The sequence below is a fragment of the Sturnira hondurensis genome, unplaced genomic scaffold (genome assembly GCF_014824575.4).
Source record: "Sturnira hondurensis isolate 20B ecotype Veracruz unplaced genomic scaffold, ASM1482457v3 Scaffold0021555, whole genome shotgun sequence".
NCBI lineage: Eukaryota > Metazoa > Chordata > Mammalia > Chiroptera > Phyllostomidae > Sturnira > Sturnira hondurensis.
In genome coordinates this window covers 4,453,340-4,475,855 of record NW_028094186.1, presented here as the reverse complement: position 1 = coordinate 4,475,855, position 22,516 = coordinate 4,453,340, and the positions used below count along the sequence as shown (strand labels likewise).

The window sequence follows — 22,516 nt, the reverse complement described above, 5'->3', positions numbered from 1 at the left end:
TGTGGATGTGGTTCTCGCTCATGCTCGTCACCACCACCAACCCCACACATACCACCTTTGGAGGCCACTGTGGGCCAGGGCTGCGGCAGGGACTTTAGGAAGTGCCACCTCACTGAGTCCTCACACCTGGCGCCAAGGTCAGGTCCCCTAGCGTTCCCACTGCACAGATGAGGAAACTTGAGGCCCAGAACCAAAGTAACAGAGCCAGCAAGCAAAGGCAGAGATTTCTGAGGACCCAGGACCCAGGGAGGAGCATGCGGGTTAGAGAACAGGGGTGAGGTTGAGCAGGGGAGGGCACTGGGGTTAGGAGGGGACTCCCAGAGCTCAGGGCTGCCTAGAGCTGAGCTTAGCTGGGTGGGGCTGGGTTTGGGGGTGAGTCATCATCCCTGGGTGGTCCCAGACATCTGAGGGTCAGAGAAGGTCCCTGTCAGGAAATTCATGGCAGCCCCTGGGCTGCACTGAGCATTGTCCCAGGGATGGTGTGGGGGCTGGTGGCGGGGAGGGGGTCGGATGGCTGCCAAGCTGTCAGCAAGCCGACATGGTTAATCCCACTGGCACCCAATTCTGTGCCTACCGCCAGGCCCAAGCCAAGCCCAACATCCTCCAGCTCTCCTCAACCTGCTCCTCCTCCCACGATCCTACCTCGGAGAATCACCCCCTACTTGCCCGGCACCCAGGCTGGACCCTCGAGAGCCTCCTGGACTCCTCCCTTAGCCCCATGTCCCATCAGGCACCTCCATCCAGGGGCCTCCTGGCCACCCTCTGTCCCCAAAGACAGCCTCCGTGGTCCTCCCCTCCCTGCACCCACAATGCCCCTCCAGTCCCTGCAGCACTCCGCTTTAAATCCTCCATACCTCCCTGTTGCTCTCAGCACAAAGCCCTAGCCCTTTGGGCTGGCATTCAAGGCCATGTGGTCTTGGGCCTCATCTCCGTTTCCCTGCCCCCAAAGTCATCACCATCCCATCACTCATAACTGCTCGCCACCTTCCCAATCCCCTTTTGTATCTTCGCATCTGTGGCCCCCTCTCCCGGGAACACTTTCTGAAATGCTTGGGCATCGCTGTTCGGTTCCCCGCGCCTCCTCCTGCACACCACCTGCCGCTCTTTATTGTAACCGCCCTGCACTGGGAGCTCCTCCCACTCCGGGGACTCTGCCCCAACTATTCCAGTAAGCGATCCCTCACTGCCCCCTGGTGGCCACAGAGGGGAAATCTTGGGCTTCACTGAGCAAGAGAAGTGGGGGCACCCACTGTGTGCCATACACATAACAAACCCCTGGGCAACGTACTGTTGCTCCCATTTTACAAATGCGGAAACTGCAGCTCAGAGAAGCTAGTAAGTTTCCCACTGCCACGTAGTAGATGGTGCCGGGACTCAAACCTGGGTTGGCCAGATTCAAAGCCACATTCTTCCCCTGTGGGGGAGGGGAAGAGGTGGAGGGAAGGGCAGTGCTGAGGGAGGAAGCCATGGCTGGTGCTTAGAGCCTGTGGTTTGGCCTTGGAGGTGCCCTGGACCCAGCAGCTCTGACTGGGGGGCGGGGGAGACAGGACCCCCTCTGCGCTGGCACCAACGAGACCGGTCTGGGGTGGATCTGGGCAGGGCTCGGGCAGAGCCAGGTCCAACTCGGGGTACAATAGCGATAAATAGAATTTATTCTGTACAACTGTTACCAACATACACACGGCCACGGGGGCTTCCCAAATGGGTACTGGGGTGGGAAGGCTGGCCTTTGGCGTGGCGCCTAAAAAGTGTGGACAGACGCACACAAGGATGTGGACTCACAGCAGCTGTGCCTGGCTACCCCCTCCATGGGGGCGGGGGGCACAAAGGCCAGGCCTGAGACTCTAGGCCAGCAGAGACCTATCAGCCTGGAGTGCCCAGAATATGGGATGGCAGGGGCAAAGCTGAGGAGCCAGATAGGTCCTCCTTTTCCCCGCAAGGGGGTCACTTGTCTGTCACGTGGAGGCAGTGGACAGGGCATTGGCAGATCTGTGGCAGAGCTTAAGGGCCCAGGAGGGGCAACGGGAATAGCCAGTTCTCTGCCCCTCAGCCAACCTGATGCCCCAGGGACCCTAAGAAGCAGGGTAGGGTGACGGGAAGCCCCTGGAAGGACAGTACCCCATTCTGGGGCAGGTGCATGGAATCACAGTCTTCAGTGACCTCCTGAAATAATCTTGTCCTTTTGTAGCTGAGGCACCCAGAGAGGGGGTGTGACATGCCCAGAGTCACACGGCAGAACCCAAATTGGAAGCCAGGACTCGGGACTCCCAAGCCAGTGATCATTCACCTCTCACATCCTGCCGCTGCCTGTTGGCTCGGTATGCACTGAGATAACTCAGTCCCCCTTCCCACCTGGCCCCCACCCAGAGTCTAGAGGGGCATTAAGGGGTGATGGAGGGTCCAGGTGGGAGCACGCCAGGCCTGCAGTCTTGCTGCAACTGACCCCCCCTGCACCAGCCCGGCCCCCCAGCCTGGGAGGGGGTAAGGGTGATGCCAGCAGCTTCTCCGCTCCCAGGTCTGGATGGCTCTGCCCTGCAGAGACAGCCCAGGTGGTGGGCTGAGGAGAGGGTTGGGGAGACAGGGGGCAGCCCACAGGCTGGTGGTGGCCTTGGGGGTGGAGGTTCCATCTGCCTGGATCTGACACAGCATCTTCACTTTGTGCTTCTTCGGCCTCATCTGCAGGATGAAGGGAGATGGAGACAGGGCCCGCCCTTGGAGTTCCAGGCTCTGGGTTTTTCCCTCCCACTGGGAGTCCCCCAGGCACCCCCACCCCAGCAATTCCCAAGTCCCTTTCAGGCTCCCATCAAATCCTCCCAGCACCCCATGGGTAGAGGTGAGGTAGCATTTACTAGCCCCATTGTACAGATAAGGAAACTGAGGCCCAGAGAGGGGCCAATGACCTGCCCAAGTCACCCAGTATCTGGGTAGCAGAGGATCTGAACCCAGATACAAAGCTCTCAGCCCAGAGAGGGGACAGAGGAACAGGGAGGAGTTGGCCCACCCCCGGCCCACACCCACCCTCTCCCTATCAAACAGGAGCTGAGGGCTGGGTCTGACCTGTCAGTCACCTTCCGAGGGGAGTCTGGCTAACAGCCCTGCACAGAGAATGGCGACGAGGCAGAGGACAGGACAGATGATGACGTGGAGCAGAAGACACAGGCAAGCAGAAGTCATTGGCTGTGCCCAGGACAGAGGAGCCCAACCCTTCCTGGCCTAGGGGACCTCTCAGTCCAGTCCCCGTGCCTGGAGCCCTGTGGCTACACGTACCAGCTGAGGTGTGTGATGCTCAGCCCCTTCCAGCTGGATCTTGATCTCTGGACATGCAGGGTCCCCCAGCTTGCTGGCGTCTGGATGGGGTGACCGTGAGGGGCCTGGGGAGGGGGGCAGGAGGGAGCCACCTCACTGGCCGCGGGGAGGCACCAGGGAGGTAGGCACGGATGGGCAATCGGCACTGGTTGGAGCTCCCCAGTGATGCCACGTTCCTCCTCCGGGGGAGGTCTCCCTCTTTGCCTCCCCGTCATTCTCCAAGACCGATTCCAGAAGCCACCAGCCCTCCAAGCCACCCAATCACCTTAGGCTGAATGATGACCCACCCATTGTCCCCTGTCACATACCCACCACCTGGGGCATGAGAAGTGGCCTCACCTCTCAGTGCCCAACCCTGTCCCCCTCCTGCCATAAGAAAGCCCTGCTTGGGGGGCGGCTGCTCCAGGCCTGGTACCTGGGGAGCTGCCCCCACTCGTGGTGCTGACGCTGTCCTCCAGCCACGTGCTATAGATGAAGGAGTCCCGCTTGTGGGGGGTCCCTGAGGACGAGATGCTCTCCTGGGGAGGGAGGAGAGGAAGACGGAGGTTAGCCTCGGGCTCGGCACTGGCTTGACTCCCCTCCAGCCACCTCTGCCCTGCTTCCATCCCCGACCCCCAATCCTTGCCTCCCTGCAGAGAGGATGGGGGCTGGCAGTGTCTGCTCCAAGGAGACTGGTGGCGGCGGATGGGGGGGCAGGGGACAAGGTGGAAACAGGCACACACCACACACTCCCATTCTTTCTCCTGGGCCAAGCCACAGAGAGACATCGGGTACAGTCCCTGTCCTCAGAGACCCTGAGGCTGAGGCGAGACAGGCTGTGAAGAGACTATTGTGATTCCAGACTCCAGGCCCCATCAGGCAGGGCCTGCTCTGCACTGTTCCCGCCGCACCTGCAGCGCCTGGGAGAGGACCTGGCAAGGACCAGGTGTCCACTGAAGGTGTGTTCAAGGGAGAACGACAAAAGGGTGCCAAGGGCGGAGCCCAGGGCTCTGTGAGCACAGAGAGGGACCCCTCTGTGCCCCAGGACTAGAAACTCAGGAAAGGGTGACAACGGGAGGCGGTGTGAGGCGGAGCCAAGAAGGGTGAGTAGGACTCGGTCAGGCAGAGAAAAGGGCACGTGCAAAGGGCTGGAGTGGAGTGAGCCTGGGACATTCGGGGGACAGACTGCAAAGGCGTGCAGAATCGCTGAAGTGGCAAGAGGTGAGGCTGAGGAAGGAGGGAACGAGGGAGGGACCAGATCTGCCAAGGTCTCAAGAGCTTGGGCCCTCTGTGGGGGGCACCGGGGAGCATGGAGGGCTACGGCGTAGGGGAGGGTTAGTCCGCATTATTCCTCCGGGCTGGGTCCCCTGATCACGTGTGAGCCGCACCCAGGCTCAGGCTTCCACCCAAAGCGTCTCCAGGGACCAAAGAGCCCCCATCCCAGCCTGTTGCGGAGCACCCCCGCCCTGGGGCCTCTCACCAGGCCTGTATCGTCCCCGTCCACACCCTCCGTCTCCTCCACCACACTGGCGAAGCTGCTGGCACTGGACGAGGAGGAGTGGGAGAAGTCCGTCAGCACCTCCGCTCTCTGTGCGGCCGCCTCCGCTCTGCCACAGACGGCACCCGTCAGCCGGCACCTGCTCGGGGCCGCCTGGGCCCAGGCCCGTCCTTTGCCCTCCCAGCCCAGGGAGACCTGCCCCTGCCACTGTCCTTCGTAATATGTGGATCTGGCCACATCCCCACCCTGCTCAAAACCATCTGGGGGCTCCGCAGATGAAGTCCAATTTCTTTGGCTTTGTCTCAATAACTATTAATAATATTAATCAGCTAGTGCACATTCGCCCTGTGCCAGGCACTGTTCTAAGTGCTTTGACCTGAATTATCTCATTACTACCATCCTCAGACCCATCCTACAGGCGAGGAGGCACCAAGGCATAGAGGGGCAGGCACACAGCCCTGGTCAGCCAGCTGCGGGTGGGAGAACAGCAGGACCCAGGCCTCCCCACGCCGCAGTCTGCTCTCAGCCCTCTCACTATTTTGTTCCATCCTCGGGCCCTTGTGTCTCCTGTTGGGAGTCTTACTCTTTCCCTCAAATCCCCAAAAGCAAATTTGTCTTTCAAAAATCTGCCAAGGACCTCCACTCAGGGAGGCCCTCCCGGATTTCTCCTCCCATGGTAGGGTGACCGCCCCGCTCTGGGTCCAGCACACCTTGTCTCCTGCTGTCCCTGTCACCCTTTTCTGCTTCTCTGTTCACCTGTCTGACTCTTCATGCCAGGCTGAACCCCCCTGCCCCCCGAGCCAGCACGGAGGTGCTCAGCCCACGAGCACTGAATGGGGGCGGGGGAAGGCAGCCTGCCTGCCGCCTCCCCGCTTCCATTCCTGCCCCAGCCCCTTCACGTGGGCCTGGCCTCTCACTCACTCGGCTCCAATGCACTACCCTTCTCCCACCCTTCAAGCATGCCTCAGGGCCTTTGCACTGGCTGTGCTTCTTACCTGGAACCCTCTTCCCTCTGAAGGGCTGACTCCTCACTCAGCTCTCAATTCAAACCTCACCCCTTTGTTGATGTCTTCACTGAGCACCCACCTAACTCCCTCCCCCCCCACCCAGCTGTTCTTCATCACACCCCTGCTCTATTTTCCTCTGGCAGTAACTATATGGAAGTAGCTTATCATGGTTGTTACCCTGGGTTGTCACCCCATGGATGCCCTGGTCACCACTATATTCCAGAGCCTGGTGGCAGGTATGCGTCAAAGGAGGACCTGAGAGAGTACCCAGGCCTCCCTGGCAGTCCCAGGCTCAGGCGGGGATGGAAGAAAACAAGGCCCCCCCTCCCGCGTCCCCAGCCAGGTGGGCCCCGGGCCCCAACCTGTTCTTGGTCGTTGGCATCTCTGGGGAGCTCTGGGTGGAAGAGTTCTCGGACTTGGGCTCCTGTGAGACGTGCCCGCTGTCTGGGGTCTTCTGGCCAGCTGGGGGGCTCTCCCTGCAGGGCACAGGAGGGCAGTGGGGGGATTCAGCACCGGGCCTGGCGTCAGGGTAGAATGAGGCCCAGGTGGTGAGAGGAGGTCAAGGGCACCTCCTGGATTACACCCAAACCCTGTACCCTCAGAGGCCAGCCCCAGAGCAGTCACTGCGGCTAACTAGCCAGGCCCGGGCAGGTACCACGGGGCACCTGCACCCAAGTCCTCCTCTCCATGGAAGCGGGTAAATTGTCCCCTGTGGTGGATCAGGAAACTGGAGTCCAGAGATGGGAGGGAACCTGCCTAGGGATACACAGCTAGGACATGCCAAGGCCAAGACTTGAACCCAGGATTTGAGGACAATGCCAGCACCATTCCTGTGCCTAAGTGCGCCTGCCACCCTGCTTCACATGCATCGCACGGCACCCCCACACTAGCCCCATGATGTTGGTTGTGTTCTTAACCTCATTTTTCAGAGTAGGATAGTGAGGCTCAGAGAGGTACAGTGACTTTCCCAAGGTCACACAGCCCCATGGTGGTAAAGAAGGGATTCACACCAGGAACTATCCTCGGCTTCCCAGGAGCTGCCCTGCTGCTGATACGGCACACCTCCCACCCCTGCCCACACGGATGGACCCACAGAGCCCCACAATCCCAGCTCTGCTTGCCACTGGCTGTGTGACCTGGGCAAACCCTGAGCCCGCTGACCTACTGCATCCCGATGCACAAGGCAGGACCCGCAGGGAGCCAGCAGAGCTGCTGAGTAGATGACAGCATGTCACACTAGGCGGCAAGCTGGCCTGTGCCCGGTGACCAGCAGGACCTTGACCGTACAGCTGTCACCACCAGCGGGGAACCGAGAGGCAGAAGGGTAGGCATTCCCTCCTGCCTGCTGTGCCACTGAATGGGGGTCAGGGGCGGGGCCCGAGGAGACACAGACCCATCTGGCTGCCCTGCTCCACCCACCTCTTCTCCTGCACCTCCTGTATGTTCTCGATGCCGATGGCGCTGCTGCGGCGTGAGCCGAACGGGCCTGACTTCTTCCTTGTGGGGCTCTTCCCAGGGACAATCAGTGACTGTGGGGAGAGGCCCCCGACTCAGTGCCCACCTGCCCTGGAAACCCTGGTATCCCCCACATGCCACCCTGCGCCCTGCTGCTCCAGGCCCGGAAGCAGAGGCAAAGAGCAAGAAAGAACGAGAGAAAATGTCCACCTCCAGAGAAAGCCCTCCCAGTTTAGGGACAGGGAAACAGACCCAGTAAGGGCAAGGGCCCCCCAAGACCACCCAGCAGAGTTGGGTCTGTGGGGGCTGGCAGCCACTCTGGCTGGGATGGGAGCGGCCCAACCCTCATAACGGCTGTCCCCTCTGCATCCCCCAGGGCTTCATAGGACTTGTAGCCTAAGGTCAGTGTGGGGAGAGTGGGTAGGGACCCAAACCCCTACCCCAGGGCAGCCCCACCCCACCCCAGAGTCTCCAAATTGGCTGGGGTAGGTTCTGGGGATAGGTTCTAGGTTCTGCCAGAAGCTGGCAGATATCCTCCACCCACCCCCCCCCCACAGGAGGTGGGCCCCAGGAAGGCATGGAGGGCAGGAACCCCCGAGCCAGCTCACGGGTCGGGGGGGCGGGTGGGGAGAGGAGGAGTCGGGGCAGAGGACAGAGATGGAGCTCCGTGCAGAACTGGCGATACTGGGGGACGTGTGGCCGGGCATAGGGTCTCTGGGTACCAGACTGTGGCCGGGGTCCCAGGAGCAGGGCAGGGCCAGAAGCCCCTGGCAGGGGGCACTGGCTCTGGCATAGGTACCAGGCCCCAAAGCAGGTGCTGAGTGCCCTCAGAGCTGCCAGCACTCCGACCTGCACGCCCTCCGGCCTGTCCCGGGGGGAAGGGGGCAACGTCCCCAATATGGCCTCCGTCCTGAGAGCGAGCAGAGAGCAGCGCGTGCAGGCAGCCTCCAGAGCCGGTGGCCCCGCGGGCGACAACCTCTTCCACGGTTCCTATGCCTATGGCACTGCCCCGGCGTCCGAATCTACTCGCACTTTTCCCAGGAATAAGCAATGACTGGCAAGCAGCAGAGGGCGGGGCAGAGAGAGACAGGCAGACACAGTGGGAGTCAGAGAGAGAGAGAGAGAGAGAGAGAGAGAGATGGCGGGAGGGGGGACACAGAGAGGTGAGAACAAAGAAGAGAGTAGGGCAGGGGTTGGGAGAGAGGAAGAGGAGGCCGAGGAAGGGAAGGAGAGAAGAGGATGGAGGAGAGAGAGGATAGAGGAAGGAGAGATTGACAAACAGATGGTTATACAGACAGGAACACATGGGAGGAGCCCACAAGAGGGGCACAGATTGAAATGCAGACAGACAGACAGACAGACCCAGGGAGGAAACACAGAGAGAATGGGAAGGGAGGGAGAGGCAAAAAGGAAGTAGCAAGGGAGAGAACAGTGGGAGGGAGGAGGAGGGGGAGTGAAGACAGGTGCCAGAGGACAGAAGAAACACAGACGCGTGAGAAGGTGGAGAGGAGAGGGAAGGGGAAGGAAAAACAAGGAAAGAGGAGAGAGCGGAAGGGAAGGGAAGCACAGTGAAGAGAGGGGAGAGTTGCGCAAAAACAAAAACAGAAATGGGTCTGGTTACTGCCACCGCGGGCGCTGCTGGCAGGGCCCTGTCTCTGGGGCCCCTCTGCCGCCACCCACAGGAGGCTGGGCCACTCCGTTGAAGAAGGGAGTGGCTTGTAAGTCTGAGTTGGGGGGAGAATGGGCTTGCCTCCCCAGTGACACTGGGCTTGGTGACTGCTGGGCTGCAGAGGACCCACCTTGCTCCCTGGCCAGGCCAGGTCATGGGACAGGGGTTGGGGTGGGAGGTCCTTTTCACCAGAAGTGACACCCCCTCACAGCACTAAGCACAGAGCTTGGCATGCAGCAGTCAGTAAAAGATTGATGGAGGGAGGGAGGGATGCACAGATGCATGGATGGGTGGATAAATAAGAAGGATGGAAGGAGGTGGGGGCGGGGGGGGGCAAAGCAGTGGGTGCAGTGCCGGGGGTGGCCACTGGGTAGCAGAAAGCAGCTAGGACCACAGCTGAAGGTCTCACCTATTCTGTGTGCCCAGCACACCCCCTGAGTATTATTGGGTATTATTAGTAGCAGAATCCCAGAGGCTGGCAGACAGTAAGTAATCACGCAGTAGGTGCTCACTCAGGAGATGCTCACACAGAAGCCCAATTCCTGACACACAGTAGGTAGCCACGGCCACACAGGAGGTGGCACATAGCAGCCACGAGCCAGGCACACGGAAGTAGGCGCTCACAGAGTGAATGCTCACACGACAGCTCACCTCCTGACACAGTGCATATTTACTGCTATCCAGGCTTAGCGCACATTATGTGCTCATTCAGTGGTCCATTTTCTGACACGCAGAAGGTTTTCACACAACAGCCTAGGACTGGGCACACAGGACCTGACACACAGTAGGTGCTCGCAGACACTCAGGGCCTGGCCCACAGTAGGTGCTCACAGAGCACAGGCCCACATGACCACCCAGATCCCCATCAGCATCTCAGAGCCAGGCACACAGCAGGTGTTCACAAAGAAATCCAGGTCCTGACACACAGTGCATGCCCACAGCCTGACACACACAGTAGGTGCTCCCAGAAACTCAAGTAGGTGCTCACACAGTAGGTGCCCACACAGCAGCCCAATTCCCAGCACATGAAAGACAGTAGGTGCTCAGTAAGAAATGTGACATAGAGGCTGCCGCAGAGCTGACCCAAAGTCACACCTGAATAAGGGGCCGGGAGAAAGGGAGGGCCGAGGAGCTGGGAAGGAGACTCTCAGCACCACAGAATCACGGCCGGGGCACTTGACCCCCATGGAGAGCAGTGGCTGGATTGACTCTACAGCCCAGGATGGATGACCGTTAGATGGCAGGACAATGGGGCAGGGGAGAGTGGGAGGCCCCGGGGGAAGGCACTCACTATTCCGGCAGCCTTGGCCAGGTCCGGGTTGTTGGGTGCGAAGCTCCCGCTGTGGCTGGTGGACACGGTGTTGGGCTTCTTGTTGCTTAGCCCCATAGCGTCCATAGACTGGCTGCGGCTCCGGATGACTCGCTGTGACGGTGGTGGTGGCAGTGGCGGTGGGGGGGGCACAGGTTTCGTAAGCACCCGCCCCTCAGGGAAACCCGAGAATCCAGGCATCTGGTTCTTCCCCACCAATACCACTCCGAGTGACCCCAGGAAGTTGTTTCGCATGAGGCCACACAAGAGTCAGGTCCACATGGTGCCAAGGGTAGTTTGGGCCTTGGCTGTGTCACCAACTCACTGGGTGACCTTGGGCAAGCCACTTACCCCTCTGGGGCTGTGAGCCTCTCACGTGGTTGTGGTGAGGACTGCAGAAAATACTGGGTCCTGGCCAAAGGTGGGCACAGAGAGCCCTCCAGAAATCTTTCCTTCCTTCCTTCCTTCCTTCCTGGAAGGCTCCCTAAAGCTTTTGTTCCTCCCTCCCTCGTGTTTTCTGTTTTCCATAGGGCCAGGCACTACACATCCACCCTCTCACTCAACCCGCCCCACAGGGAAGGCACGGCTGCCACGCCCAGGTTACACGGGCTGCGCTGAAGCAGACGCAAGTCTGGAATCCAGGTGTCAAACCCAAACCCTGAACTGTGAGCTCTGCTGCCTCTGGGAAACTCTCTGACCTAATCCAGGTCCACTGTCCAGCACCCACACGATGTGGGATCACTGGAGCCCTCCCTCAAAGAAGACACCAGGCCCACCCCACTCATCCCTGTCTCCAGGGCAGAGGCAGGCTGTCCTCAGGCCTCTTTCTCAAAAACGGTCCCTTTGCTTTAGTCCAGGGCAGACCTGGGCAGCTGAGCTAGTGCCCCCAGGTGAACCCCCAGCCCCAGCTGTGGGGCCTGCCTGGGCACCTGGAGGATGGGCAGTGCCCCTCCTGTGAGTGGAGGAGGTGGTGGCAAAGCAGCATCCCTGGCGGGGTGCAGTCCGGGGGGTCCAGGCGCTGTCTGAGGGGAGAAGAACTCCTTCCTCTGCCTGCCACTGTGGACGACCGTCAGGGATTCGCATCTGCCCCCTCAATTTCCACTGCACTGATCACACTGCTGTACAGGTGACTCTAGACAATTTGAGGAGGTAAGCTGGGGTTGCCCTACCTGACGGATAAGGAACCTAAGGCTCAGAGCAGGAGCGAGCCGGGGAGTGACAGAGCCGGAACTGAACCCAGGGCATCTGGCTCTCTCGCACTAAGCTAAACCAGAGATGGCCAGACTGGGCCATAGGAGCTGAAGGACGCACAAGCCAGGTCCCTCTCCTAGGGCCACTCGGTCCACACACCCCTCCGGGGTCTGTTTCTTTACTTCAGTGAGGACAGAGGCCTCCTCCCCTCTTCTCACACGCAGACCTAGTAGCCACCACCCTTGGCACCAGATACACCTTGCTGCCACCCCGAGGGCTCCAACTCTCAGCGGAACTCCCAGGCAGCCTCCGCCCCCACTCCTAGGCCCCTCCTCCCACCCTTAGCTCCTCCCCTGAACTCCACCTTAAACTCCCAACTGCAAGCTATACCCTCTCACTGAACCCACCAAGGCTAAGCCCACCCTACTAAAGCCTAAATCTACCGTGAGTCACATCCCACCCCTTCACCCCCAACATGAGCCCGCCTCTAGCCACACCCCCACTTGTCCATAACCCCACCCTAACCACGCCCCCACCCCACTCCACTCTCAAGGTGAGCCCGCCTCTAGCCACACCCCCATTCTTGTCCACAACCCGATCCTGGAAGGCCCCTGGCCCTCCCAGCCCAGGTACATCTGGCCCTTCACCTTGAAAGACTCGAAGAAGCCGCCGCCCCCGCCGCCGTTCTCCATCTTGTCCTCGTCGCCGCCCAGGCCCATCATGGACTGGCTGTGGATGTGTAGTTCCTCATAGAGCGTCTCCAGAAGCGCAGCCCGTGTCCGCTCCTGCGGGCCAGGGCCAGGCCGTCAGGAGAGACCCCAGTGGTCAGACCTTCATCCCACAGTTCGGGTCCTGGCCACTTTCTCTGAGTGAGTGGACAGAGGGCCTGGGCCACACCCCCCCCCCCCCCGCCACGCCTCCACAAGCCTACCTCCAGCTTCCCCCCCAGGCTCCTCCAGATCTGACCTCCTGGTCCCACCTCCACTTTTCCCCTCCCCACGGAGTCCTTGGTGGTGCCGGCCTGCCCACCGGCCCCTCCCGGGCATTGCTCACACATGCCTGGAAATGCCTTGTGTCCTCTCCCTTGACCCTAACCCTACTCATCCGTAAATCCGAATTCCTCCCTAAGGGAATGCTCTTAGCAGCCCTCCCTAAGACCAAGGTCTGAACTTGGCTTTTCCCTCCCCAATGGGCAAGGCTAAAATTCTAAATCAGCGGGGAGGAGCCCAGCCCCAACAGCCTGTCCTCACCTCCAGTTTGGCAAACTTCTCCGCCTTGTAGCAGGCATATTCAGCATTGATCAGCTTGGTCAGTAAAAATTCCTGGAACTCGGGCCCCTGGAAGCCCCAGGTGTGGAGCAGAGAAGAAGGGGGGTGTTAGGCAAACACAGAGACAAGGGGCTGAGCCCCCTGGGGGTCAAGGGCTGGAGACCCTGAGCCACACTCTGCTGAAGCCCAGATGTCACCCTCTTCACTCCCAGGGCACCTCCTTGGGCCCAGCGCCCCAGCCCGGGAACCTGAGACAGCCCCGTGCCCTTCGCGACTGCCTGCCTGCCCGGCCCTCAGGAGAGCAAACCCACAGATGTCAGGGGCTGGGGTGGGGGGCTTGGACTGCTTCTGTCTGTGGACTAAAGCCCAGGCTCTCACTGTGGCTTCCTGAGAGGCAAGAGAGATGTGTGCCCCTCCCCAAACATTTTAGAAGAAAGAGGACGAGGACTCATTGTCAAAAAGATAATAGAAATGAAGAAAGGCCACAGAGTCTGCTATTGAAAAATGTAAACCAATGACATAGTTTGTTCTGTGACTTTGTAAATAAAGGCCAGTTTTTAGCAAGATGAACAGAAAAGCAGGCCTCAGGTGCACAGTCAGGGGAGCCCAGCTGCCTTGACACACAGTGGGGCTTCAGGACCTAGAATGGTAGAGTGTGTGTCCCCCTCCCAGCCCCCACCCATGTGGTCCCGCCCGTGCCAGGGGCTGGGGGCAGCCTCTCACCTTCCTGAACACAGCAGGGTCCGGGAGTGGGGGCCCAAAGAAGGGCACATCATCTCTGGCCGTGACAGAGACCTGAAAGGGAGAGCACAGTCCCTGGGGAGTCCCCACACCAGCCAGACACCCCTGATTCACATCCCCGTCCTGCTCCATGCTGGACACAGGGCCTGCTCCTTGGTGGGGGAGGGTCAGTGACAGCTGAGTGACTAAACCCCATGATTTCAGCTCCTCCACCCTTGGCCCTGAACTTGAGTAGTGGGAAGGGGTGTAGAATCTCAGGAGTCATTGGGGATGGTCAAGGGGAGGAGGCTAACCTTCCACTTTGAGGGGGAAAGTTTGGGGAACAGAGAGGGCAGGATGGGACTCTTCCACCATAGGAGCAAGAGCAGGACTTAGAGCCCTCAGGACCACCCCACCCCCCCAATCTACAGCTGAGAAAGCTGAGGCTCATGGAGGCTTCGCAGTGAGTGAGATGGTGCTGTGTCTGGGACAGTGACCAATGGATGCCCCGGGAGGCTCTGAGATCACTCACCTTGTAGAGCGGGCCATCAGGCCCCCCACCCTCCGCCTGCACCACCACATAGGCGTGCAGGAAGTTGGACGCAATCATGTCGGGTACAAAGGGTGTGTTCTCATCCTGGAAGACCACGGCGACGATGTCATTTCCAATGTGCCGCTTTCGCTGCAACTGAGCACAGGGTCACAGGTCTCCACAACTGGCCGACAAGGGGCCCTGGGCATGGGGGGAGTTACCCGGGGCTGGGCAGTGGGGGGGCCCTGGGGTAGGCAGAGGGCACGTTTAATGATTCCCTCCCCACCGCACAAATGTGGTAAGAAGCCTGACTTAAAATTATTTTCATTTTCGCCCTGGCTGGTATGGCTCAGTGGATTGAAAGCCAGCCTGGAAACCAAAGGGTCACTGGTTCAATTCTCAGTCAGGGCACATGCTTGGGTTGCAGGCCAGGTCCCCAGTTGGGGGTGCATGAGAGGCAACTGATTGGTGTCTCTCTCACACACCCATGTTTCTTTCCCTCTCTTTCTCCCTTCCCCTCTCTCTAAAAATAAATAAATAAACTCTTAAAAATTGTTTTTTCATTTTCTTAGAATTCTGTGACAGATGAGGACATGAGGGGTGAGAGAGCAGTGACTTGCAAGGCCCGACAGTGAGTCAGGGCTCGAAGCTCCTGGTCCCCAGGCCCCACCTCTCAGCCCTTCTCCTGTTTAAATACCCAAATGTGGTCCCTCTTGAACAAATGAGTTCTCCCCAGTTTAAATTCATGTTGCTAAAATGAACAGAAAATCTCATTAAAAAAAAATGACCGTAAAGAAATAAGTGTTTTCTGAAAGACAAATACCATATGATCTCACCTTTAACAAGAAGCTAAACAACAAAACAAACAAACAAGCAAAATATAACCAAAGACACAAAATATAACCAAATAGAGAACAGGGGGACAGCGACCAGAGGGGAGAGGGGAGGGAATTTCAGGGAAAAAGGGGGAAGGATTTACAGGAACAAGTATAAAGGACACATGGACAACAAATAAGGCAGGTGGAAATGGGAGGGAGGTGGGGAGCACTGGGGGGGGGGGGCTGGGCTGGGAGTAAAAGACAGAAAACTGTACTTGAACAATAAATAAAAAACTATAATAAAAAAGAGAAATAAGTGTTTCCATTTTTCTCACCTTACCATCTTACGCCCCTGGGGTGGGGGTGGGGTAGGGAAGACAGTCCTGCGGGGAGCTCAGGACAAGGTGGCACATTTCCAGGGTCAGCCCCCAGAACGCGCCCTAAACTTCCGCACCTCCCGGCCTTTGCAGAAGCCATTGTTTCTACCTGGAACACTCTCCCCACTTCTCCCGCCTCCTCTGTAGCCTAAAAGGCTCTTTATCTTGAAAGTCTTTCCCGACTCCCACCTCTGCCAAGTCTAAGCCACCCCCCCCACGTGACCCCGTAATGCCCTTCACCCCCTTTGGAAAGACCAACTTGTATGTGTTGAGTTACTGCCACACCATCTTCCTCCAGCCACTATACGTGCATCCCTCCCTTACACTCCCCTGTGAGGGAGGTGCCGTATCCCCATTTGACAGATGCGGAAACAGGCTTTTACGGCTTTGTAGCATCCTGTCTCCCCTGCCCCGACTAGAGTCCACAAGGAGTGGGGACCGGACCACTTCCATCTGCTACAACCCAGGGCCCACTCAGACTGATCGTGTGGACACGGAACAGACCGGCCGTGGGGAACAGGAGGAAGGAAGCGGGCGGGTGAGTGCCCAAACTACCTGCTGTGCATCCCCTTCTGTGTAGGGCAGCTTGGTGGACACGTGGAACATGATCTCCTTGTTGCGGAAGTTGCAGTACACAGACTCGGTCCCCGTCTGCCCGTGGGTCACGTCCAGGCCTCCTCGGAACCTGCCCCAGTCCCCCAGGCCACGGCTCAGTCTCCAGCCCTGGCCGGGCCTCCACAGGGCCAGGACAGGGGCCCCCTCCCTGCCCAAGGGCATGGGTCAGACTGTACTCTGCTTATCCCAACCTTTCGCTCACCCCTTAAAGTCCTGCAGTTTGACCTTCTGGCCAAGAAATTCAAGGAACTCCACAAAGGCAGGGCTTTCCTCGTTGGTGCTGAAGAGTTCCTCCTCCGAGGTCTGGGGACACACAGAGGGCAGAGGGCAGAGGTCGGGGAGCTGCAGCTGCCCCTTCCCCGCACCCCAGAGAAGGCTGGAAGGCGGCCCCCCGCAGCCCTGGGAAGCTGAGACCCTGGGCAGGCACTCTCCCTGGCAAAGGTCTGAGGTTCCAGGTACACGGCCAGGCGGGTGAGGGAGCAGGGAGGAGGAGGCAAGCACACCTGCCCAAGCTTCTGATAAATGACTCCAAACTTGAAGTTATTGCTGATGACATGTTCATCAAAGGTGACGATGAGCCGGGAAGCCTGCGGGGAGGAGGGAACGGGTGAAACAGGTGGCTTTCTCAAGTGGTAGTTTATTGTTCAAGTCTCACTAAGTGCCAAGCCCTGTGCCTGGCATGCCACACGGATCACCTCATTTAACCCTCAGAACAAGCCCAAGGCGGGGGGGGGGGGGCATTCCTGCTGTTCCCATTTTACAGATGAAGAAACCAAGGTTCAGAGCTTACGTAACTTGTCTAAGGTCCACAGCTTGCAAAGTGGGGTTGGGACTCGAACTCAGGTCTGTTGTTGGATTCCAAAGCTCAAGCTCCTGAGTTTTGCCTATGAGCCCCCATCCCTACTCCATTCTATTAACACCCAGCTTCCTCGCATAACCCCCCCTCGCCCTGGGTCCCACCAACCTGTTGTGGGACCTCAAGCTAGTTCCCCTACTCGCCCTGTGCCTCAGTTTCCTCTTCTGTAACTGAGAGACGAAATCTAATTTCTGAAGCCCCTTCCTTCAGGGACCTTTCCTGGACCACACCACCCCTCAGGGGCCACAGCTTGTTCTAGAATTCAGCCACGGCTACAAGGGTTTACTTGTCTTTCAAGGCCCACCTCTTTCAGGAAGCCCCCCTGGCTTGTTGAGGACGGAAGTCCCTACCCTCTCCCCACAGTGTCACGGCGCCTGCGAGTGCGCTGCTCTCTGTGGGGCAGGATTTATGAAGGTGCTTGTGTTATTCTCTCTCTCACCAGGTCTCCTCTGGGTCACAAGGCAAGGCCCGTGAAGCTCCTGGCTCAGGGGCCAGGTTGCCCTTGTGGGGGTCCCCAGATTACAGTGAGAGTTTCCAGAGGTAAGGCACGCATCCAAGGCTGGCAACCCTGGGCTGGCATGCAGACCTTTGTTGCCTGCTGTGTGTCCCTGGGTAAGACACAGAAGCTTCTGGGCCTCTGGTTCCTCTTCTGCAGACTGTGGACTTGGCAGGGTTATAGTGAGGATTAAGGGAGAAACTAAGGAAAAATACCCGTACACAGCAGGCGCTCAGTTCTCTGGTTACCCACCCACTGGCAGTGAGCGGGCCCAGACCTAGCCTCACCTTGGGGTAGAGCACAGGATAGAATCGGTCCACATTCACGTCTTCACACACCAGCTGCAGGAGGAGATAAGGGGACACTTAAAGGCCAGGCCGGCAGGAGTGGGTGGGGCCTCCAGGCCTCCCAGGTCAAGGTCAGGTGGGCCGGGCACAGACAGACAGGAGAGGGAACAGCCAAGGGGAAGCTGCTGCAGAGCCGGTACCCTCAGAGAGGAGCCCAAGGCTGAAGCAGCGCTGTGGGCTCACAGCTGCTCAGAACAGCCTGCAGAGAACCAAGGCACCCTGTTTCCAAAAGCGCTCTAAAACAGTGTCCAAACACTGAGGCAGGGGACAGGGCCCAGCATGTGGACATCATGGGAACACAGGACCTCAGACATGGGGCTGCATGAGTGTGGGCCAAGGCCAAGCGGCAGCCCCCACGCTGTGGGCCCACCTGGGGCGACCAAAGGGAGTCCAGCATGCAGAGGCAGAGGCCTCACCTTCGCCATCTGGACCACGTTGGGGAACTCAGTGAGGCAGGAGATGGGGATGACGTCATGGTATGTCCGGCATTTGGTCCTGGGAAGAGAAAGCCCACGGTGAGGGGCAAAGCACTGGGAAAGGAGACTGGAGCCTCTCCACACCAAGGAAGACCCCAGGGAGGATGGGGGACAGGCCCGCTCGGGCTGACACGCTGTGCAACCAAGGGCATGCAGGCGAACCCCAGGCCCTCTCTGGGCCTCAGTTAGAAGAGCAGATGGGTTCTCAGGTTCTAGGACCTCAGGGCCCCTCACCCCACCCTCACCTGAGCAGCAGCCGCAGGTGCTCCTGGTCCCCGATGACGTCATACTTGAGTGAGAAGACGAGGTGGCCCAGGGCGGTGTCCAGTGAGTAGTAATTGAAATGCTCCTGTGGGGGAAAGTGGGGGCCGGGGGTTGGGTGAGGCTGAGCCTGGGGTCTCTGGGACACAGACCAGAAGCCAGCGCACTCCCAGACGGGCCCTTCGCCAAGCGGCAGGCGTCACAGCGAAGAGCAGATTCTGCACCAGCCAGACCCACGTCCCAACCCCTCTGCTACTTGCCAGCTGGGTGGCCTGAGAGGGTCACCTCCCCTCTCTGTGCCTCAGTCTCCTAGTCTAGTTTCCTGATCGGAGGGAGGCCGCCCACCTGCAGGATGGTGGCAGAGACGGAAAGAGATCAAGTGCCTGCCATCAAGTAGCCGTTCAGTGAATGTTTATAGAAACCCTGGCTCTCTGGGTCCTCACCAAAGTCAAGACCACATTTGGATCTTCCTCTCCGTGCCCCAGCCCTGCCCTTCTCAGGGATGAGCACACAGTAGGGGCTCAATAAAAATATGTTGACTGACTGATTGCTCAACCTTTGGTCCCTGAAGCCAGGGCCCATGAGAAACAGGAAGTGAAGCACCTCATGAACACACTGGGTGGCTGACCAGGCAGGTTCCCACACCCTATCTCACCGGAAGAAGCTGCAGGATGGGAAAAAATGGGAAAAAATACCCAGAGGGCACAAGGGGAAGCTGCTGCAGAGCCGGTACCCTCAGAGAGGAGTCCAAGGCTGGTACCTCTAGGTGAGGAAGTCCCAAAGCCAAGGGCAGGGAGTACTGGGGGACTACACCCCAGCCTGGCCCTGGGCTCCCCTGCCAGCCCCAGCCCCAGCCCCAGCCCCAGCCCTGGGAGTAGGGCTGGCTGCCTCGCCACACCCACCCCAGGAGTCATCCTGGAAGTCAGTCCTGTTTAAACACGAACACCTGTGCTCCAAGGGCTGGAGGAGAAAGGGGTAGGGGCAGGGGCCGGGATCGTGCCCCACAAGTCCGCAGCTCAGGGACAGTCTGCGTGCGCTTGAGGCAGAAGGTCCCCCTCAGCCCCCCTGGGCACAGGGTGACTGACGGGAAAGCCCAGTGCTCGGCACGATCTGTGGAGAGGGAGTGGCAGGCGCTTGGCACGGAGAGCTGCACCGAGTCCTCAGGGTGCGGAGTTCCCCTAGACCTCGCGCCTAGGCCCAGAGGTGCCCAGGGACTCGGTGGGAGAGTAGGCTCAGGTCCCGAGGAGTCAACGCCTGGAGTCACCCTAACCTCCTTCCTCCGCCAGGACAGGCCCCAGTGTCCGCCCCCATAGTCGCCCCACCTGGAGTGGGGAGATGGCCCTGGCTCTCTACCGGCCCCTGAGGTCCGCCCCCTCTGTGTGGCTAACCTCGCTCTGATCACCATGCCTCTCCCAACCCGTCACTCTGCACCTCCTCAGCTCCTCCCGTGCCCCAGGCACTTGTTTGGTCACTTGTCACTGTGTAGCAAACTTCCTTGAGTGTCAGCTATATGCTAGGCCCACAGGGTCCCCCAGAGCATGACACCTGCCAGACCCAGCTGAGAGCCGCTAGACAGTGGGTGCCAGGGTGCAGGTCTCTCTCCCCCTCAGGGCTCAGCCTGGCGGTGCGATGGCCTTCCCTGTACTGGGCTTGTCCAGTACGTGCTGTGTGCACGTGCACACCTAGCCACATGCCCCCTCCCACAGCATGTCATTTTAAAAAAATATTTGACATATAACTGTATAAATTTAGGGTGTACAACATGTTACTTTGATACATTCATACATCATAATAGGATTACTGTTGTGAAGATTTCTATCACATCACATTATACATATCACAATGATATCTATTATATGACATAATTACAGCATAATGCCATTGTCTCTACGGCGTGTCTCAGTGGAAGGTCAGCCAGAGCTAGGAGCAATTCTTAGCTCAGCAACTGTGTGACCTTGACCGAGTCGCTTTACCTCTCTGAGCCTCAGTTTCCTCTTCTGAAAAACTAGGACAATTCTAACCTCACAGATTAATTAAGATATAATCATAACAGCCAACATTTATTAAGTACTCACTATGTGTCAGAAATGGTTTTCTATGCTTTAATGTACTTTCATTTTAGATTTTTATTTTAGAAAGAAAGAGGAAGCGGGGGGAGAGAGAGAGAGAGAGAAAGACCGATTTGTTGTTCCATTTATTGATGCATTCATTGGTTGATTCTTGTATGTGCCCTGACCAGGGATCGAATCTGCAACCTTAGTGTATCGGGATGTTGCTCTAACCGACTGAGCTCCCTGTCAGTATGCTTTACTGCACTTAATAATTATTATTTCATTTTTATAGAAGAGGAAACAGAGTCAGGGAGGTTAAATAACTGGCCTAAGATCACACCATTAATAAAGAGAAGAGCCAAGATTCCCATCCAGGCCGGGAGACCCTGGGCCCACGCTACGATCTGTCACCTCAGAGTACACTGACACAGAGACAGCACTTGGCATGGAACCTGGCACGTACAGGATCCCCGAGTGGGGACCTCCCTTCCAGCTCCACAGCCTTGTCCCAAATACCGCCAGGTGAGGAACCTCTGACATGCTGAGACCCGGGAGGGTTCCCGTCTGGGGCTGGTGGCGGCGGGGTGGGGGTGGGGGGGCGCTTCCATCCAGGCCGCATCATGGTATTAGGTGCCTTCCCCCAACCCTGCACCCCACCACCACCTTGAGCTGCCAGAGGACAGGGCCTGGGACCGTTGTGTTCGCTGCTGTATCCCTGCTGCCTTGGGCAGGGCCGGGCACACAGCTGTGCTCATTCCTTACCAACCCTGATTGAGACTTACTCTGCACCGAACGCCATTCAAGACACGTTATAAGCACCCTGTCATTAAAGCTTTGGAGCAACCTTCTGAGGTGGGTGTCATCCTCATCTCCATTTTTACATGCGAGGAAAAGGCACAGGGAGGCGAAGCCACCTGCCTGAACCCCCTGCAGCAAGCGCAGAGCCAGGACGCAGACCCCGGTAGCGTCTCTGCTCTTGACCCCCGGGCCATATGACTGCCTTCCACTGCCTTCCACAGTAACTGTTTGCTGAACGGACGCACGAATCCATCCTGCATGCTCCCTGAGACTTGGGGCTCTGGGACCGTCACGCAGTCCAGCCCAAGGGCTCTCTCCCTCCCAGGCCCAGGCCCCCAAACCAGTGGGTCACCCACCTTGCCAAGAAAGTGCTTCCGGTAGATGCGGGCTGTGGGGTTGCACTCCAGCTTCACCTTGGTCGAGGGTGACTGCAGCGGCTCTGTCTCCGGGATGCTGGTGATTTCGTGGTTGGTGCCTTCAATCCAGTAGCCCCCAAACTGGGGCAGCAGGATGAGGGGGAAGGGCCCCTCTCGCCCCAGGACCTGAAGGGGAACTCAGCTGAGAGCCACCCATACTATACCCCACTGGGGGCCCCAGGACAATTCCCCAACTCAGACCGAAGGGGTACCAGGGAAAACCCGGCGCCTATGTGGGTCCCAGACCACGTGGAGCCCCAAGTCCCATTCTCAAAGGATAGGGCTGGGCCGGGTAGAGCTGACGGCATGACCTTGGCAGACAGGCTGAACTGTTTGGCTCAGAGGCCTTGGGTTCAAACGGGCTCTGAAGTCCTTGGCCTGTACACTGAGTCTCCAGCCCCCACTGTGGCTAGACTCCTGACAGGAAGGAAGACCGGGGCATCCCGACCCCCTGTGCGATGCCTTCCGGGCTTAGGGTGAGGATGGGCTCGGGGGAGCCCGGAGTTACCTCGTGGACACTTGGGTAGGGAATGTAGTCCTCCTCCGTCTGCAAAACACAAGCAGGGCCGGGCCCAGCTGGGGTGGGGTCTGCGCCCTGCACTCCCAGCCTCCCCCGAGTGCTCTTCTGTTCGGCCAGCCACCAGGCTGTGCATGGGGCCCTGTCCTCATCTCCCTGTCTCACAGGAGGGGGCAGGGCTGGCTTTGGGGTGACCCCACGAGGCTGGGGCGAAGTAGCCTTCGCTCACTGAGTACCGGCAGCCTCTTCTGGGCCTCGTCCTGCCCAGGGAGGGGGAGGCTCAGTGCCTCCCTAGAAGGAAGGAACCCGCAGACCAGCGGTTCTCAGGGCACCCACACAGCCTGGGAACACTCTTGAACACAGATGGTCGCATCAGGCGCTTCTGAGGCCCTAGGTCGGGTGGGCCCAAGGACTGACATCTCACCAGTCCCCAGGAGGTGCTGCCTGATGGAGCTGCTCTAAGGACTCCACTTTGAAAACCCTCGCCCTGAACAAAGTGTCAGGCTTGTGCCCCTGAACCCCCTCTAATCCTCACCCCTGCAGCCTGAGCCCAC

At 58.9% G+C, this 22,516-nt stretch overlaps 1 protein-coding gene across 14 annotated transcripts in view; it reads right to left on the bottom strand.

Annotated features, from left to right (window-relative positions):
* Positions 1-1,629: 1,629 nt before the first annotated feature.
* The window catches only part of RAP1GAP (RAP1 GTPase activating protein), a 62,508-nt gene continuing 41,621 nt past the window's right edge, over positions 1,630-22,516 (bottom strand). For 4 of the 14 annotated variants that reach the window (XM_037032758.1, XM_037032757.1, XM_037032746.1 and 1 more), the window contains 20 exons: positions 21,954-21,992; positions 21,386-21,571; positions 18,165-18,268; positions 17,860-17,938; positions 17,384-17,437; positions 16,248-16,331; positions 15,947-16,047; positions 15,685-15,814; positions 13,935-14,090; positions 13,406-13,477; positions 12,665-12,751; positions 12,062-12,199; positions 10,206-10,337; positions 8,045-8,299; positions 7,210-7,319; positions 6,153-6,266; positions 4,766-4,892; positions 3,722-3,824; positions 3,268-3,371; positions 1,630-2,676 (listed from right to left, as the gene is read on the bottom strand). In XM_037032758.1, coding sequence (XP_036888653.1) covers positions 2,371-2,676; positions 3,268-3,371; positions 3,722-3,824; positions 4,766-4,892; positions 6,153-6,266; positions 7,210-7,319; positions 8,045-8,299; positions 10,206-10,337; positions 12,062-12,199; positions 12,665-12,751; positions 13,406-13,477; positions 13,935-14,090; positions 15,685-15,814; positions 15,947-16,047; positions 16,248-16,331; positions 17,384-17,437; positions 17,860-17,938; positions 18,165-18,268; positions 21,386-21,571; positions 21,954-21,992 — 2,481 coding nt within the window. In that variant the 3' untranslated portion in view covers positions 1,630-2,370. Of the gene's footprint in view, positions 2,677-3,057; positions 3,096-3,267; positions 3,403-3,721; positions 3,825-4,765; positions 4,893-6,152; positions 6,267-7,209; positions 7,320-8,044; positions 8,300-10,205; positions 10,338-12,061; positions 12,200-12,664; positions 12,752-13,405; positions 13,478-13,934; positions 14,091-15,684; positions 15,815-15,946; positions 16,048-16,247; positions 16,332-17,383; positions 17,438-17,859; positions 17,939-18,164; positions 18,269-21,385; positions 21,572-21,953; positions 21,993-22,516 lie in introns of those variants that run through there. The other 10 variants (XM_037032749.1, XM_037032752.1, XM_037032754.1 and 7 more) reach the window with 9 other exon arrangements.